The sequence below is a fragment of the Panthera onca genome, chromosome A2, assembly GCF_046562875.1.
Source record: "Panthera onca isolate mPanOnc1 chromosome A2, mPanOnc1 haplotype 2, whole genome shotgun sequence".
NCBI classification, from domain to species: domain Eukaryota; kingdom Metazoa; phylum Chordata; class Mammalia; order Carnivora; family Felidae; genus Panthera; species Panthera onca.
This window is the reverse complement of record NC_138340.1, coordinates 61,832,848-61,850,693: the sequence shown is the minus strand read 5'-3', so window position 1 is coordinate 61,850,693 and position 17,846 is coordinate 61,832,848. Positions and strand designations below refer to the sequence as shown.

General features: G+C 61.6%; 1 protein-coding gene across 2 annotated transcripts; it reads left to right on the top strand.

Moving 5' to 3' along the window:
• The first annotated feature begins 959 nt into the window (after nt 1-959).
• MYO1G (myosin IG) lies at nt 960-16,574 on the top strand. 2 transcript variants are annotated; one of them, XM_060632051.3, is made up of 22 exons: nt 962-1,182; nt 2,638-2,846; nt 2,971-3,064; nt 3,694-3,859; nt 4,034-4,087; nt 4,482-4,577; nt 4,816-4,935; nt 5,501-5,725; nt 5,834-5,979; nt 6,414-6,528; nt 6,642-6,812; nt 6,994-7,064; nt 8,164-8,238; nt 8,431-8,563; nt 9,123-9,289; nt 9,581-9,788; nt 11,454-11,677; nt 12,128-12,272; nt 12,857-12,961; nt 13,111-13,224; nt 13,752-13,906; nt 14,192-16,574. In XM_060632051.3, exons 1-22 carry the CDS (start codon nt 1,091-1,093, stop codon nt 14,346-14,348), a joined length of 3,042 nt encoding a protein of 1,013 aa, XP_060488034.2. In that variant the 5' UTR covers nt 962-1,090; the 3' UTR covers nt 14,349-16,574. The 2 variants fall into 2 exon arrangements, with proteins under 2 accessions (XP_060488035.1, XP_060488034.2); XM_060632052.2 differs by lacking the exons at nt 12,128-12,272; nt 12,857-12,961; nt 13,111-13,224; nt 13,752-13,906; nt 14,192-16,574 and having other exon boundaries at nt 960-1,182; nt 10,338-11,531.
• Nucleotides 16,575-17,846: the final 1,272 nt, after the last annotated feature.

The window sequence follows — 17,846 nt, the reverse complement described above, 5'->3', positions numbered from 1 at the left end:
CCAGGCCTGTCTTGATGGAAGGGCCAGGCCAACAGCTCCCAAGAGAAGAGGGTGTGCAAGGGTGCCTGCCCAGTTTAATCAGGCATTTGAATAAGCATTTCCCAGTCTTACTAGGTTGTATTCATCTTAATGAATTTGAGGGGCAAAAAAAATCCCTTAACTTGCATGTCGGTTACTGCAGAGTTCAAAAAGTGGGCTCATTGAAAGGAAGTTATTAAACAGACTAGTTTTTGAGTACAGGCCCCCGAAAGCATCCCACAGATGACTCAATTTTGGCCGATACTCCAGCCTCCGCATGACCCAGTGGGTGGAGACAGAACTGTCCGCCTGGAGGATGCCATGGGGTCAAGGAGGCTGGAGACAAATCTGAGCCAGCCGGTCTGCCCATTGTAGAGAGCTCTCTACTATTCCTGATACTTACTACTGAAGGGATAGGCCGGGGGAGGGGGGGACAGGCTTCCTGTGGCACGACTCTCCCGAGCCTCAGCCTCAGCGTGAGGATCCCAGGCCACCAGCCCTGTGGTGTGGTGCAGTCTGACCTAGAGCAGGGTTTGTCATTCACATCCTGGTGTGGCCTTGCACAATTACAAGAATGTTATTCTAGACCCCAGCCCCAAGCTCTGGGCCTCAGCATTCCCCACTCTTAATCAAGATACAAGGTACCCACCCTAAAACGCACCTAGTGTTGAGCTCTGAGAGTTCACACACATGGGGTTGGCAGCCATGACCACGTCAAGCTACACGGGTGACCCTCCCCCCTGCTTGGGCCAAGGCATGGGCATAGAGACCACAGAGGGTCCAAGCTTACTAAGGCATTCAGCAGAAACCTTCCAGAGCCCCCAGTGCCTCCACCGTCGGGAGTCCGGCCTCTGGTTGGGGGAACCAGGAAGCAAGGGTGAAAGCCCCTCTGGGGAGGGAGCGGCAAGGGGGGAGGGCAGCCCCTCCCCAGGGCCAGAACCCACTTCCTCCTTTACCACACGCGCCCAGGGAGACAGGCCCAGAGGGCTGGGCCTGCTCCCAGCACCCTCCCCTCTGTCCCTCTGTACAGGAAGGTCGGGGCCACCTGGCCCGGGTGCCTCCCGCCAGCAGGATGGATGAGGAAGGCCCTGACTGCGGCAAAGCCGACTTTGTGCTTTTGGACCAAGTGACCATGGAGGACTTCATGGAAAACCTAAAGCTCAGGTGAACGCAGGGCACCGGGCCCCCTCCCCCACCCCCAAGCTCCCTGGTCCCTGTCAGCCCAGGTTGGGGGGGTGGTGCTTACACACACACACACACACACACACACACACACACACCCGGACCGCTGTCTGGGTGACTACAGGGGGACCTGGTCGGGCACGAAGGACAGTCCTCCCAGGGCAAGGGTGGCCAGCCAGTGATGGGCCGGCTTCCCAGACCCCCTCCTTCAACACAGTCTGGCTGCCTTCTGCCCCTCCTGCCTGGCAGGGACTGGCAGGGACCGGCAGGTGCCAGCCCCGACAGGGCACACAGTCTCTCTCCGGCCGGCCAGGGATCGTGTGCTGGGCCCTTCCCTTCCCCCCCCACCCCCCACCGCCTCCGCCAAGGGAAGCGAGCAGGCCCTGTCCCGGGGTGTAGCTGAGATGACGCTCAGGGGGGTGCATGGGGTGCTGCAGGGCGTGGCTGCTAGAAGTGACATGGGGTCTGATTTGCCCTGCAGGAGCCAGGGGATAGGGAGATGGGGTGGCCGCCAGGACCTGGACAGGTGGACGGCCAGGGGGAACAGAAGGCGGCTGTGGAGCTAGGGGGCACCACCCGCCCGGCACACGTTGTTGAAGGAGGAGGACAGGAGAAGAGCTATTTTGTCCAGGGCTAAGCATAACCTCACTTCATTCTGACAACCTAGCCCATGGGACGGGAGGGCATCCCCAGCTCCATTTTCACGATGGAGCACTGAACCCGGCCACATGGTTCGCAGGGGGCAGGTCGGGCGACGAGAGGGTGTGTGGAGGGAGCTGAGCTGGGGGACTCCCTCTACTGAGGCGGCAGCAGAGGAAGAGGAACCCCTGAAAGGGACGGGCCACAAGCTGCTGGGGCAGGGCGGGTCCCAGACCGCTTGGGAGCAGGCAGCCCCGGGTGCCTCCCAGGGCAGAAAGGTCAAGAGGGGGAGGGATGTAGGTCCTGGGGGGGGGGGGTCCCGAAAGGAAGGGCTGAGAGGTCTGAGGATGTGCAGGGGGAGGGGCCGCAGCCCTAGGCCCCCTCCCTGCACTCCTCCCCAGTCCCAGCCATCTGGGTGGGGCTGGGCGGGGGCCTCAGGACGGAAGCAGCCCGAGTCTCCTCCCACTGCCTCCCAGCCCCTTTCTCCTCTCCGACCTCGACCACCTGGTTCCACCTTTCCCAGTGTGGCCTCGGCAAATCGGCCTTTCGTGAAGTGGGTGGTCCTGATTCCTGGTACCCCCGTGGAGAGCAGCGTGGACCCCAACGTGACCCTGCAGCAGGGGTGGGGTTCCAGCAGGATGGCACCGGGAAGTCTCAGATCACCCCTCACCCGCTTCCCACTCTCAGCCCTGGGGTGGTCTAGGGCCTCTCCAAGGCTCCCCACAGCGGCCCACGGCCCCAGCACCTGGGTGTACAACCCCAGTCCTGAGCGCTGAGGCCCGGCCCCTCCTGTGCCAGGTTCGAGAAGGGCCGCATCTACACCTACATCGGCGAGGTGCTGGTGTCCGTGAACCCCTACCAGGAGCTGCCCCTGTACGGGCCTGAGGCCATCGCCAAGTACCAGGGCCGTGAGCTCTATGAGCGGCCGCCCCACCTCTACGCTGTGGCCAACGCTGCCTACAGGGCGATGAAACGGCGGTCCAGGGACACCTGCATTGTTATCTCAGGTACGTGCCCCGTCGCCAGGGCCCAGGTAGCCTAGCCTCCCCGGACCCGGTGGAGGGGGGTGCACAGGGAACCGGTCAAGGGGAGCAGCCGCTAATTCTGTCTGACTGTCCGTCTGCCCGGCAGGGGAGAGTGGGGCAGGGAAGACAGAGGCCAGCAAGCACATCATGCAGTACATCGCTGCCGTCACCAACCCCAGCCAGAGGGCAGAAGTGGAGAGGTGAGAGCAGGGAGAGCTGGCCAAGGGGTGGCCCTGGGTGTGACACCTGGAGGGGAAGACCCATAAGAGTTCAGTGGGCTCATTTGTCAGGAGGGCTCCAGGTGACCCGTGCAGGCCCTCTCAACCCCAGGGGAGGCAGGCCCAGTGCCAGGGGGACCCACCGCCAGGAACATGAAGAGGCAAGGTGCACAGGGCCGACAGACAGACGCTGGGCCCTCAGGCTGACCCCACAGAAGGGAGTAGTTGCCCGGACGGTCAGGAAGTGCCTGGCCCGGATGAGGGCCCGCCTGTCCACCTCCTTGCCCGCTGCTTACCGGCTGTGACCGGTGGGGCCACGTGGGAGCAGCTTCCTGTGTGAGAGCCCCAGTTCTTCCTGGGCCCTTCCTGTCGAGAGAGCCAAGGTGGAGTTCCGGGGGCTGGGGGCCCAGTGCTGGAAATTCTGGGCCACCCCGGGACTGGAGGTGCAGGGCGGGGTGCGCTGTCCTCCCTGCAGGCTGCAGGTGCCTGGGAGGCAAGGAGGTGCACTTCCGAGAGCACCTGGCAGGTGGCCTTCCCAGCCCACAAGATGGGAGGCGGCAGGCAGGGGTGCTGAGTCTGCGGCCTCCAGCCCAGCCCCCCTGCCCCGCCAGGGTCAAGGATGTGCTGCTCAAGTCCACGTGCGTGCTGGAGGCCTTCGGGAACGCACGCACCAACCGAAACAACAACTCCAGCCGCTTCGGCAAGTACATGGACATCAACTTCGACTTCAAAGGAGATCCTGTCGGGGGGCACATCCACAGCTATCTGCTGGAGAAGGTGGGCCCTGCTGCCTGGGGTCCGGGGGCAGGACGCACTTTCTGGGAGGTGCCAGGCTCTGAGGGGGCCCCCTCTGCACCAGGCCTGCCTCACCCACTCTGCCCGCACCACCCTGGGGGCTCTGGGAGGGGTCCCCTGCGTGGGGCCAGGGCCCAGCTGCCCTTCTCTCCTCAGTCTCGGGTCCTCAAGCAGCACGTGGGCGAACGGAACTTCCACGCCTTCTACCAGGTGAGCCAAAGCAGGGGTGTGGTAGCGCCCAGGAAGGCCTTCCGACTGCCCCACCCACAACCCATTTCCCTCCCGGTCTCCCCTCTGCTGTGATACCGCCAGTTCCCTACCCACCCTGCGGCTGGGGAGCTCCCTGGACACCATCGGGGCGGTGTCTACACTGGGTGAGGCCCCCTGGATAGGATCTTCCTGGACTCTGGTGGTGTTTATATCATGCCTGACTGCTGAAGCGGGATCTCTCTGTACTCCCGTGGTGTCTACAGCATGTCTGACCACTGGACTCAGGCAGTGTCCACACTGTCAATGAACTCCCTCGGTTTTGTCCTCCTGCACGTTTGCGGGGGGAGTCCTTGGAGTTCGGAGGGCCTGACAAAGGGGTGTGCCTGACCTCCAGGTCCTGCGGGGCTGTGAGGACTCACAGCTGGAAGACTTGCACCTGCAGAGGAACCCCGCCCTGTACAGCTTCACCCGGCAGGGAGCGGGGCTCAATGTGAGTGGGGGTGGGGCTCCGCAGGAGCACCAGGGTGCCCAAGGCTCCATGGCGCCAGGTGCCGGGGCACTGGGTATAGGCAGGCAGCAGGACCACAGAGGCCCCGATTTGACGGGGATCCACGGGGAGGAATTGGGGGCTTTGCATGGGGAGGGGTGCAGCAGGTGAGCAGGCAGGACAGGTCAGAGGCATCACGGGCTCAGCGTGGCACCGGGAGGCTGAGCCCCTCCGCCTGCAGCCCCTGGACAGCGACGAGAGGAGCCACCACCAGGCAGTGATGGAAGCCATGAGGGTGATCGGCTTCAGTCCCGAGGAGGTGGACTCCGTGCGCCGGATCCTGGCCGCCATTCTGCACCTGGTGAGCCCGGCTAGGGGCTGAGGGGCCGTGGTGTCCTAGGGCCGCCCCTGGAGGAGGAGACTGGCCTCTGGCAGTCCAGCCCCATAGCCAGCCCTCTGTGAAGCCTGGAGGCCTCCCCGAGCTATGGGTTTTGTGTGCCCACGTACGGGTCAGGCCTGCAACATGCCACGTCCGTGTCTGGCAGGTGAGCCTGCACTCAGCAGGCTCAACAAAGCTGAGCATCCTGCGGACGCCTCTTGCACCTGTCATTTGAGGTCTGTGTGGCTTTAGTCAGTTGCTCCACCCCTCTGAACCTCTCTGTGAGGTGTCTTGAAGAGCAGGGGGCACATAGAGGGTGCAGGAAGACGCAGCGGGACCACGGATGTAATGTTCTGGGTGGGAAGCCTTGGAGAAGGCTCTACTGTGTGGGCCACTCCCTCATCTGGGGCCACTCCCCTGGCAGAAGCCAGGCCCCCCCACACCCCTATCCCTGCCTGTCCTTTCTTCTCCCTGGGTAGAGGTGTGCAGGCAGGCTCCTCTGGGATCTGGGACGGGGAGCCTGACTGTCATGGCTCGCCATCACCAGGGAAACATCGAGTTTGTGGAGATGGAGGAGAGCGGGCTGGAGCAGGGGCACGTGGCCGTGGCCGAGGAGGTGTTGGTGGACCACGTGGCCGAACTGACGGCAACGCCCCGGGAGTCGGTGATGCGCTGCCTCTTGTCTCGCACTGTGGCCTCAGGAGGCAGGGAGCTCATTGAGAAGGGGCACACGGCTGCGGAGGCCAGCTATGCCCGGGATGCTTGTGCCAAGGTACTCTGGCGGCAGGCTGTGGGAGGGAGGCGGGGACACCCAGGAGGCCTTCCCAGAGGAGGCAAGGACAGATGCAGCTCAAAGCAGCTGGCTCCTGGCCTCCCCCAGGCAGTGTACCAGCGGCTGTTTGAGTGGGTGGTGAACCGGATCAACTGTGTCATGGAACCCCGCGGCCGGGACCCCCGGCGTGACGGCAAGGACACAGTTATCGGCGTGCTGGACATCTATGGCTTCGAAGTGTTCCCTGTGAACAGGTGGGCGGCCCAACCACCGCATCCCACACTCTGACCCCAACCTCTAGGGCTGCCTTAGTCCCACGGAGCTCCGCAGGGCTAGGGAGCAGGATGTGCGGCGTCTGTCTGTCTCAGCTGGTCCCTAGCCCCAGGCTCATGCCCCCGAGTGTGCCTCAACTGTGCTTCCCATCCAGTGGTGCCCAAGAAGGCAAGATTTGGGGCTCACTTCCCCTGGCCATGACTCCCAAATCCACTCTGGAGCATTGGCAGGGGTGGGGGGGTGGTCTGGAGCGGGAGATGCTCCCCCACAGTGGGGCGCCTCGGGGGAACTTCAGGGGAGCTATTCCGGGAGGGGCCGCCGGAATGGGTGCATGGGCTCTACACAGAGCGAACAGCCCCAGACGGCCCGCGGGGCGAGTGCAGGGCGTAACCGCGGGCCCCTCCGCCGCCCGCAGCTTCGAGCAGTTCTGCATCAACTATTGCAACGAGAAGCTGCAGCAACTGTTCATCCAGCTTATCCTGAAGCAGGAGCAGGAGGAGTACAAGCGGGAGGGCATTGCCTGGCAGAGCGTGAGTGCCGGCAAGGGTGTGTGGGGGCCATGGGGGGCGGTGCGCTCGGGGGCCCTGGGGCGCGGAGTGGCCCAGGCTCACGGGCACACTTGGAGACGCCAGCCGCTCTGCAGGTGGACTACTTCAACAACGCCACCATCGTGGACCTGGTGGAGCGGCCCCACCGTGGCGTGCTGGCTGTACTGGATGAGGCCTGCAGTGCCGCGGGCACCATCACTGACCGGATCTTCCTGCAGAGCCTGGACACGCACCACCGCCACCATGCACACTACACCAGCCGCCAGGTGCTCCTCTGCCCCCTGCGGCCGCCCCTGCCCCACCTGTCCCCAGCTGGTCCCTGTCTGAGCCCCACAGGCACCGTGCTGCCTGTCTTGGTGGGACCTTGGTGGCCGGGCCTCCCCTCAAGGATGGTCTTCTGTGCCAACCCCTGCCCTGTGCCTTGACCCTGGCCCGCCCCCTCCCCAGCTCTGCCCCACAGACAAGACCATGGAGTTTGGCCGAGACTTCCGGATCAAGCACTATGCAGGGGATGTCACGTAAGGCCCTCTCACCATTTTTTTTTTTTTTTTTTTACTTTTTCTTAGTTTATTTATTTAGTTTGCGAGAGAGAGAGTACAGCAGGGGAGAGGCAGAGAGAAGGAGAGACACATTCCCAAGCAGGCTGTCAGCACAGAGCCAAGTGTGGAGCTTGAACTCATGAACCTTGAGATCATGGCCTGAGCTGAGATTGAGAGTCGGACACCTAACCGACTGAGCCACCCAGGCACCCCATCTCCCCTTCTTGCACACTTGAGACGTGCCTGTCAGCAGGTACACAAGTGAAACGCATGAAATGGAGGTTTTAAGATCAGAGCTCTCAGTCCTGCCTGCACCATAGAATCCTCTGGAAGCTTTAAAAGATGCTCTCATCTAGGCCCCACCCCATGCTGGTGCTGGGGGAGGGACACGCTATTATGAAGGCGTCCTCCCTGGAGATGCAGGTTGGGAGCTGGGGGTGGGGCGCAAAGGGGCCAAAGTCAGTGTTTCCAACAAGCTCAGTACCAATGCCCACGGAGTCCTTCGGAAATCTCCGTGCTATTTTACAAATTTACCTGTTGCTCACCTCATCCTGACTGGGACTTGAGGTGGCCCACAGGGAGAGGCACAAGTGTCTACTTGTCCCTCACAAGGACAAGAAGCGGAGAAGACAGTGCAGCCAGAGGTCAGACCCCATGCCCGTAGCCTTTGCCGGAGCCCCAGGTGGAGCCAAGAGTTTGGCCCTGAGCAATTTCTAGCCTTTGTCATCAAAGGGCAAGACAAGGAATCTGAGGTTCTTGGTGCCACAGTCAAAACACACCAATGAGTCAGGAGTTCCTCGTTTAATTGCTGTCACTGATACTTACAGAAACTCAGTAGGCACTGTTCTGAGCATGTGATGTGTATCAGGGCACAGACGGGTTGTCACTGGTCCCAGGCCACACATCACGTATGCACTAGAGCCAGGGTTCAGTGCTGTGGGCACAACCACTGACTCATATTCCTGGAGGGAGGCTCTCAGAGAGGGGAGTCTTATGTGGGTGTTGGAGGGAGGAAGGGGGAGGCTGGTGGGGACTTCCTGGGGCTGTCAGAGGCCCCTCACCAGCCCTGCCTCTGCAGGTACTCAGTGGAGGGCTTCATCGACAAGAACAGGGACCACCTGTTCCAGGACTTCAAGCGGCTGCTGTACAACAGGTGTGTGGGCCGGAGGTGCAGGCCGAGCCCTGGGGCTTCAAGCACGACAGGCTTTCAGACGCCCAGGTCTGACACCCGCCTCATGGGCTGACAGCCTGAGGTTTAACACAGAGGCCACAAAGCTTACCAGTGGCAGAGCTGGGGCGGGGCTGCCCTCCAGAGGGCGGCTGGGGATGTGGCCTGTGTTTGCAGCTCAGACCCCACCCTGCGGGCCATGTGGCCAGACGGGCAGCAGGACATCACAGAGGTGACCAAGCGCCCCCTGACAGCCGGCACCCTCTTCAAGAACTCCATGGTGGCCCTGGTGGAAAACCTGGCCTCCAAGGTACTGCCCCCTGCCCCTGCCCCTGCCCCTGCCTTGGATCTTTCCAGGTCCTTCTGTCTGTGCCTGTGCATCAAACTGCCCACGCCCCCTGCCGACTTCTGCACATCTTGGGAAAGGTGGTGTTCACCTCCTGCAGTAAGCTCTACCCCACCCCCACGCCCACCCCCATCAGCCAGCAGGAAGCCGCCAGAGTGCCAGTGACATGTCCTGGGCTGGGCTGCAGCCTGAGTAAATTCGTGGTTTGAAGCCTCTTTCCTGTCCCCACCGCCTAGTGCATGGGCGGGACTCACAGGGACAGGAAAGCAGCTTCTTGGGGAGCTCAAAGTCAAAAGGGACCTCTGGAAGACCCCAGAGCCCGCTTAGCCACAGAACATCTGGACATTCAGCCTGGCCTCTGCGGAGGCAAGAGGGAGGCCGGCACAGCCCCTCAGCCTCCCCTTTCCCCTGCAAGAGCCCCTTCCCATACACACAGTGAGGGAGTGGGGCAGGGGGCACACCTGCCGGGTGGCCGGGTGGGGGGGCTGACGCTGGTCTCCCTGAGTGTCCAATGTCGTGGCAGGAGCCTTTCTACGTCCGCTGCATCAAGCCCAATGAGGACAAGGTGGCTGCAAAGCTGGACGAGGGCCACTGTCGCCACCAGGTCGAGTACCTGGGGCTGCTGGAGAATGTGCGTGTCCGGAGGGCCGGCTTTGCTTCCCGCCAGCCCTACCCTCGGTTCCTGCTCAGGTACCACTCCCTGTGACTGGGAGCCCCATCTCCCCAGTGTCTGTCCCCCACGGGCTCCAATGAGGAGTCTGAGGGGTAGGCAGAGGGTCCCAGACGCCCCCAGGGCCCCTCAGACGCAGACACGCAGGACACTGGCAGCGAGGACCCTTGCAGGACAGGGGACAGGGTGGCCGTGGGCTGGAGTGAGTGGCATGTGGGGTGGTGGCATGGGCCAGGTGTGACAGGCCAGCGCGGGGTGGTTCCACACCTGTCCCTAGAGCATGGTGCCCACCGCCCCGTCCTGCATCACAGGTACAAGATGACCTGTGAGTACACGTGGCCCAACCACCTCCTGGGCTCTGACAGGGCAGCCGCGAGTGCCCTCCTGGAGCAGCACGGGCTGCAGGGCGATGTGGCCTTTGGCCACACCAAGCTCTTCATCCGCTCACCCCAGACTTTGGTCACACTGGAGCAGAGCCGCGCGCGCCTCATTCCCATCATCGTGCTGCTGCTGCAGAAGGTGTGCCCGGCTGGGTGCCCACCATGGAGAGTGTGGGGAGAAGGGTGTTCACCTTGGGGCGAGGCAGGAATGGGTGTGCACCTTGGGGGGAGGGGGGAGGGGTGTGCACCTTGGGGGAAGGGGAGGGGTGTGCACCTGGGGGTATGGGTGTGCACCTGGGGGGAGGGGGGAGGGGTGTGCACCTGGAGGGGGGAGGGGTGGATGTGCACCTGGGGGAGGGGAGGGATGAGTGTGCACCTGGGAGGAGGGGAGGGGTGGGTGTGCACCACCTGGAGTTGGGGGGTATGTGTGCACCGGCGGGCCCACAGGCACACCTCCAGGCACCACAGGAATCCCCTTTAGTCAGAGACAGACCAGGACTAAAACTGACTTAATCAAAAAGTATGGCTGTGGTTCAGTTCACCTCAGTCCTGAGGCTGTCTCTTTCAGGCTGGGGTGGATCCAGGTGCTCAGAACAAGATTTTCAGGAATCTGGCTGCCATCTTTTTACCTTCCTTTTTTTTTTTTTTTTTTTTTTTTTTTTTACTTTTTTCTTCTTTATTCTAAAAGACTTGGGACCTGGACAAAACCATGCATGCTGGGGCTCCAAACTCCCCCACCTACTCCCTGCAATCAGTTGTGTCACCCTGTGACCAGTGTGGTTTTCTGCCGACACCTGCACCCCACCTCAGTTCTGTTCAAGCAAATCATTTTGTTTAGAGTCGTTTCAGGATGTGTTTCCAAAGGATGGGGATGCCGCCGTGTCTCTCCCTGTTTAACATTTTAAACCTACTGAAAAGTCAACAGATTTCTCTGATTACTTCCTGTCCACCTGGACTGCTACATCCTGTGCCCGCTACCCCACCTCTGTGCGTCTGTCCCCACACCCACATTCAGACACTCATACACGTGTATTTCTGTTTTCCTGAATTCTATAAAGTAATGACACCCCCAAATATCTCAGCACACATATCCTAAGAACAAGGATGTCAAACCATGCTGACCTTAGCAGACAAGAAACCTAACGCTGATAAAATATCATCCGTATACCTGAATCACACATAGCCTGTGTTCAGGTTTCCACAAATGTCCCACTATTACTTCTCACATCTTTACAAACCCAGCCAGTGACAACACACTGCATTTAATAATTGTTAGCTTTGCTCTCTCTCCTAACACATAGGGACCGTTTTTAGGAACAGGACACAATGCCTCTGTCACAGAAACAGGACTCAGGAGGCTCACACTGGGTCCTTGTGGCCCCATGTTTCCAGGGCTGTCCACAGTGCCATCCATCCTGTCCTCCATCTGTTTGAGTCTGGGCTGCCTGCTGTGGGGCTCCAGTCTGGATTTTCATGGTTGTATTCTTGGGGTGCCCCCCATCTTGGGGCCTCCTTGGGTTGGAGGTCAGACCTGGGCCAGCTCAGCTCAGCCCCTCGTTGGGGGGGAAGCACCCACACCTGCGGGTGTCGGATCTTCCGTCTAAGGGTGTGCAGCGGGAGCTCTCCCAGGGGTCAGGCAGAGGCCCCGACAGGCAGGGCCGTGTGCCCACCTGGGAAGCAGCCTGCCGCCAGGTGGAGGTGGCCCCTGGGCAACACAGACAGGTCAGCCTTGCCCAGCAGCAGGCTGTGGGTGGAGGGGGTGGGGGCCTGGCCAGGCCTGATGAGAGTCTGGCTGGCCCCCCAGGCATGGCGCGGCACGTTGGCCAGGTGGCGCTGCCGGCGTCTCCGGGCCGTCTACACCATCATGCGCTGGTTCCGGAAGCACAAAGTGCGCGCTCACCTGGCGGAGCTGCACAGGCGCTTCCAGGCCGCGAGGCAGCCCCCCTTGTATGGCCGGGACCTGGTCTGGCCGACGCCCCCTGCTGTGCTGCAGCCCTTCCAGGACACCTGCCGGTTGCTGTTCTGCAGGTGCAAGCCCTCGGCCCCACCCCTGCGCTCTCCCCCACGCAGCTAGCGCCCACTGAACCCCCGGTGCCAGTCACCTGCACCTCGCAAGCCCCATTTCATAAGCGGGAAAACAGGAGGCCGTGCACATTAGCTGGGTCCCCACACCCCCACGGTCATCAGCAGAGCCCCGAGGTCTCTTTGCTGGAAGCCTGCAGAGGACGGTGGCTGGCTGGGGCCAGGCAGTGGGGGACACAGCATCTGAGTAGAGCTCTGAAGGCTGGGCAGGAGTTCTCCGGGAGGGAGCCCCAGCAACTGCTGTGCTCAGACCAGGGAGGCTGAAACACAGGGCGGCCGGGGCCAGGCTGAGAGGCTGGGCCTTGTCCCATGGGGGAAGGGAGTAGAGGCCATGCATGTGAGTTCTGGGGGGCAGGACCTGGGATGGGGTCCATCTGACCACCAGGTTCCCTTCAGGTGGCGGGCCCGGCAGCTGGTGAAGAACATCCCACCTTCAGACATGGCCCAGATCAAGGCCAAGGTGGCTGCCATGGGGATCCTGCAAGAGCTGCGGCAGGACTGGGGCTGCCGGCGGGCCTGGGCCCGGGACTACTTGTCCTCTGTGAGTGCTGGGGCAGTGAAGGCTGGGCACCAAGGAAAGGCTCAAGGCTAGACCTTGCCGGTATCCACCCCCAGTGTCCTCTCCCAGGGCTTGGCCGTCCAGCCGGCTTGGAGGCCATGCCCCTCCGCCAGCCCCTTGCCTCTGAAGTTTCAGCTTTCCACCCAGAACCAGCTGGCCTGGGCTTTACTGAACATGGTCTCCTCCACCCTCTGTCCCCCACCCACCCCCTTCTCGGGCTCATGCACCCCTATGCCATGGCTCCCCTTGGCCCTCACACAGGCACCGGGAGCTGTGCCCCTGGCCCCATTCTATAGGGGATGAAGGCCAGGGGCTCAAAGTTTTCCCTGGTCCCATCTGGCCCCTGCCATCCCAGCTTCTGGGCTGGTGGGCAGCAGTGGAGGGCACAGGCCTGTAGAACCTGGGGCTGCACCGGTCCGTGCAGGGGGGCCCCCAGAGAACCCAGGGGAGGCTTCACAGGGCCTCACTTGGCTTGGCTTCCAAAGGGAAGGGTAGCCGTGTGGATTCACCAGACTTGCTGCTGGTCGAGCAAGGACCTCCCTCAGGCAAGCCCCATCTGTCCTCAGGCCACCGACAACCCCACAGCCTCTGGCCTGTTCACCCAGCGACTGAAGGCTCTCCGCGAGAAGGACGGCTTTGGGACTGTGCTCTTCTCCAGCCACGTCCGTAAGGTGAGAAGTGGGGCCGGAGAGCCGCAGCCCAGCCCAGCCCAGGGTGGAGGTTTCAGGAGCGGTCAGCTCCACCCCGGTCCGTGAAAACCCGGGCCCAGGGAGAGGAGGCCCTGGGGCGCGACAGGACCCCCAAAGCACCTATCCCGCAGGTGAATCGCTTCAACAAGAGACAGGACCGGGCGCTCCTGCTCACTGACCGGCACCTTTACAAGCTGGACCCGGGCCGTCAGTACCGGGTGATGCGGACCGTGCCCCTGGCCTTGGTGAGCCCCGTGGGGGTGAGGTGGGGGCTTCTGCGGGGCCCCGCCCCTCGAGCCTACCTGGGAAGACCTGAGCTTTCTAGAACTCAGCATCAGCTCGGGGTGGCGGGAAAGGCAGGAAACGAGCCGCGGGGCCCTCTTCCCTGCACCCCTGTCTCCTGCCCCACCACGCTCTTGCCCCTGTGGGGGAGGGGGTGCTGTAACCGCGTGGGGGCCCACCTGGTGCGTTGGCCACGCCGCTGGCGCCGGTTAGACATTAATGGGTGGAGGGCAGAAGGTTCAGCGTCCCGGCCACGCCAGCACACTCAGAGTGAGAGCCGCAGGGCAGTGGTGGCACCGGGTTAGAGGCGCCCTACATTCCACCGTGTCCTGGAGCAAGTTCTCGGGAGCAGCGCCTGGGCCAGTCCTCCCCTTTGGGGCGGACCCGGGGCGGGGGCCCGGTGGGGGGGGGGGGGAGCTCGCAGGGGCCCCGGGGACAGCCCGGTGGGGAGGGGGTGGGCGGCTGAACCTAGCTAGCCCTCGCTGAGCAGGTGACCGGGCTGAGCGTGACCAGTGGGCGGGACCAGCTGGTGGTGCTGCACGCGCGGGGCCAGGACGATCTAGTCGTGTGTCTGCACCGCTCCCAGCCGCCGCTGGACAACCGCGTCGGGGAGCTGGTGGGGGTGCTGGCGGCGCACTGCCAGGGGTGAGTCAGGGGCGCGCGGGGGTTGGGGGGGCTCTGCCAGGGGTGAGTCCGGGGCGCGCGGGGGTGGGGGGGTGCACTGGCAGGTATGAATCTGGGGCGCGCGGGGGTGGGGAGGCACTGCCAGGGGTGAGTCCTGGGGCGTGGCGGGCTGGGCACTGCCAGGGGTGAGTCCTGGGGCACGGGGACAGGGGGCGCACTGCCAGGGGTGAGTGCCGGAGCGCACAAGGGAGGGTGCTGCGCCGCGGATCCCGCCCCGCCCCTGACGGCCCTCCCGCCCGGATTCAGGGAGGGGTGCGCCCTGGAAGTCCGCGTCTCCGACTGCATCCCGCTGAGCCAGCGCGGGGCCCGGCGCCTCGTGTCAGTGGAGCCGAAGCCCGAGCAGCCGGAGCCAGATTTCCGCTGCAGCCGCGGGGCCTACACCCTCCTCTGGCCGAGCCGCTGACCCGCTGGCCGTGCCCTGCACCCCCTCCCACCCCCCACCCAACGCCAGCCCCGCAACGCGCAATAAAGGCAGCGTGTCTCTGCCCTTCGAGACTTGCATCTGTGGGTGGACGTCCGCACAACTGCCAACAACTTGGGAAACGTAACCCCAGCATCCTCCGCTGACCCCGTGCGGTCACCGGAAGGGGAGGAAGAGGCCTGGGGGCCCAGTTCGGTGGGGCAGCAAGACCCGGTTCTTCCAGGGACCCCAGACTGGACCGGCTGGATGTGCTGCCCACAGTCCGGGAGGAAACGTGCCCTTTATGTTCCAGGGCCAGGGTCTCTTCCTGTTCCCCTCCCATAAGGCTCCTCGCCTTATCCCTACTGAGCCATGGGGAAGCTCAGGGCTCCCAGGGCCACCTCAGGGCAGGGCTGTGGCTAAGCGCAGCAGACACTGTCCCAGCTGCTGTGTCTCTGCTGAGTGCGGGCATTCCAGGCCCCAGGAACCCTCCCTCTGGGACACAAAGGACCTTGAGTCCGGGGCTGTTCAGAAACCACCCAGAGGAAGATGGATACGCCTCCCCTCTCTGGCCAGTAGAGTGGGTCCCCAGCCCCTCTGTCCCTCAGTGTCCCAGCCCTGCCATCCCCACCCCCAGAAATCTCTGTCCGTAGGTGGCCCCTTCCTCCTGGGACTCACTAAATTTGGGTGGCATCCTTGCCTTGTTGTTCCCAGTTGATATGGAAGGATGTGGCATGTGTCCACCACAGCCACCTGGAAGGGCTCACAACTTCTGAGGCCTCCCCAGGGGGCGTGGCAGGTCGCCACCTGCTGGGTGGGCGGCTGTGTTAGGCTGTTCCTGCCCTGGGAGCCCAGCCTGGAGGCCCATGGAGACCCCCACATAGCCCGCTCCCGCGTCTGTCCCCAGCTCTGGTGGCCTTAGGACAAGCCAGCCCTTCTCTGAAGAGCAAGCTGATGGTGAAGGGTGCTCAGATCCCCTGGGATCCGGAGAGTCGGCTGCTCTGCACAGCGGGTGGTCCTGGCCAAGGCCAGCAGGACAGCCTGCTTCCTTTCTGGGTTCTCTGCAGCTTTGTGAGGGAGAAAACACTTCCTGGCCACATTTGGGGGTCCAGCCCTGCTGAGGGTGCTCTGTGCTGCAGGCCCAGAGCCAAAAGTGGTTTCTCCAGCCTCCAGACAGGAGCGTCATGGCTGCCGGGCAGGTTCCCCGGGCTGCAGGGTCTGGACACCAGCAGAGGGGTCGGGAGACAGGCCAGGAAGAGGAAGGTCTGGACCCCCTGTATTCAACCTCACATCAGTCTACAAATCCTCCAATTTGTCACAAAAGGAGCGCTTTGCAAATGACACTCAGCCCCGTACCTGCCGAGGTCAGAGGTCAGTGTGAGCTTTATCTTGCTCTGTGACGGAGGGGAGGGGACAGGTTCTGTGACCTGCCATCATGTGTTGAATGGGGCAGCTCCAGGCACACACGCCCCACAGCACACCAGCCGAGGCACTGGCTTTGCTGAGTCACGAGACTCAGCCTTTGCTTCCCCTCACGGGGCAGGGCCTCGGTGCCCTCTGGCCTCGGGTGGATGTCCGCGCCCAAGCAGGATTCCCCAGACTCCAGGCTGGCCCTGAGAAGAGGTGGGGGCGTCTCCGGGCCCGGGCCTTGAGAAGCCAGAGACACGTGGCAAGGGGCCACATCGGGAAGAGCACGAGACACAGAGAGAGACAGAGGTGAGGCGGAGGCGGCCAGACCAGCAGTTTTGAGCAGTGGTGGTTTTAAGCCACTACATCCAGTGGTGATGTTTTTTTGCACCGTGATAGGTAATGGAAACAAAGATTAAGCTTTCTGACCCATGTCTGCGTATCTTTCTGTGTCCCCAAGTCTAGCCAATGAGCTGTCATAAGTTGTCTGAGCTTCTCTGCAATAGTCTTGCACATCTTTATCACATGAATTCGTGGGACCACTGGATTTGGATGCTGTTGTAAATGATAACTTTTTATTTTTATTTTTTTTGTTAACTTTTAAAAAAATGTTATTTATAAAGAATAATAGAGGCGCCTGGGTGGCTCAGTCACTTACGCGTCCAACTTCGGCTTAGGTTGCGATCTCACGGTTCATGAGTTCAAGCTCTATGTCCGGCTCTGTGCGGACAGCTCAGAGCCTGGAGCTGCTTCAGATTCTGTCTCCCTTTCTCTCTGCACCCCCTCCCCACCCCCCCACTCGTCCTCTGTCTCTCTCAAAAATAAAATTAGAAAAATATAATAAAAAATAAAAGAATAATACAATAACTATATATCCAATACTAAGAGTGAACCGTGAACATTTTGCCACGTTTGGTTCAATTTTTCCTGAAATATTTTCAGGTTAATTGTAGATACCACACCATTTCATCCCTAAATATATCAATACGCATCTCTCAAAATGAAGCATGTTATCTTACATAACCAAAAGCTGGGATCAAAACTAACAAAATGCGTAATAATTCCCTTATGTCGCTGAACACTTGGTCAACGCTCAGTTTTCGCCAAATGTCCTTTTACAGGTGGTTTGTAAGAACTGTTATCAAAATAAAATCCACATATTTGTCTCAATCCTTATCCAAGCAAGGGTCCCACATGGTAAGCCTCTTTGTCCTGTGAAGTTCTCAGAATCCACTTGTGTGGTCAGCATTGTGGACCCCAAGTTTATAGACGAGGGGCTTGGCCATGGAGAGGGGTTGTCAGGAGGGGCCCAGGAGCTGGGTGAAGACCCCTCCTCCCACAGAAGGGGCCAGCTGTGCAGTCTTGGGTCCTGACCCACCGAGCCGTCCCACTGAGGGTGGGAATTGCTCTCGTAGAGGGTGTCTGTGCCTGAAGCATACACACTCCTGCAGAAGGGCCCCAAAATGTGCCCACGGAATGCCCCTGCTGGCTCCTGAGGGGACAAGAGGGGAGTGGTGTGGGGGCCTGGGGAGGCCAAGCAGCTTGGGGCTTGTCTGGAAAGGGTGTTCACAGGAGAGGGTGGTCTGCCCATGGTCTTGGAAAGACCTGAAACAACAAGAGCGCCTGGCTCACCAGCTGCCCATCAGATGGGCGCAAACCTCCTGGCTGAGGGGAGTCGTCGGACCTCGTCATGGGACCACACCAGGTGGGCCCTCGGGATGCACTTGCGGCAGGAGGAAAGGGCCCCCCAGGGCGCGGCCAGCCCAAGGGAGGGTCACCAAAAGGAGGCAGGAGCCTTTTATGGGAGAAGACCTCCCCCAGACACCCCCAGCCAAGGCCAGACCTGGTGCTGTGCCTGAGCTGTCAGCACAGAGCCCGATGCGGGGCTCAAACTCATGAACCATGAGATCATGACCTGAGCCGAAGTCAGATGCTTAACCGACTGAGCCTCCCGGGTGCCCCAGCGCTACGATTTTCACTTATACGTCTGGGTCTGTGATCTGTCTGGAATTAGTTTTTGCGTCTGGTGTAAAGTAAATGTACATGTTCATTGGTTTTCCCACATGGACATTCAGTATCCAGCACCATTCAGTG

Bases quoted from the DNA above. Each gene is read 5' to 3' on its own strand.
- MYO1G (XM_060632051.3), top strand. From the start codon at position 1,091: ATGGATGAGGAAGGCCCTGACTGCGGCAAAGCCGACTTTGTGCTTTTG. The intron at 4,088-4,481 runs GTGAGCCAAAGC...CCTGACCTCCAG, and splicing joins ACTTCCACGCCTTCTACCAG to GTCCTGCGGGGCTGTGAGGA. The intron at 6,813-6,993 runs GTGCTCCTCTGC...CCCCCTCCCCAG, and splicing joins CACACTACACCAGCCGCCAG to CTCTGCCCCACAGACAAGAC.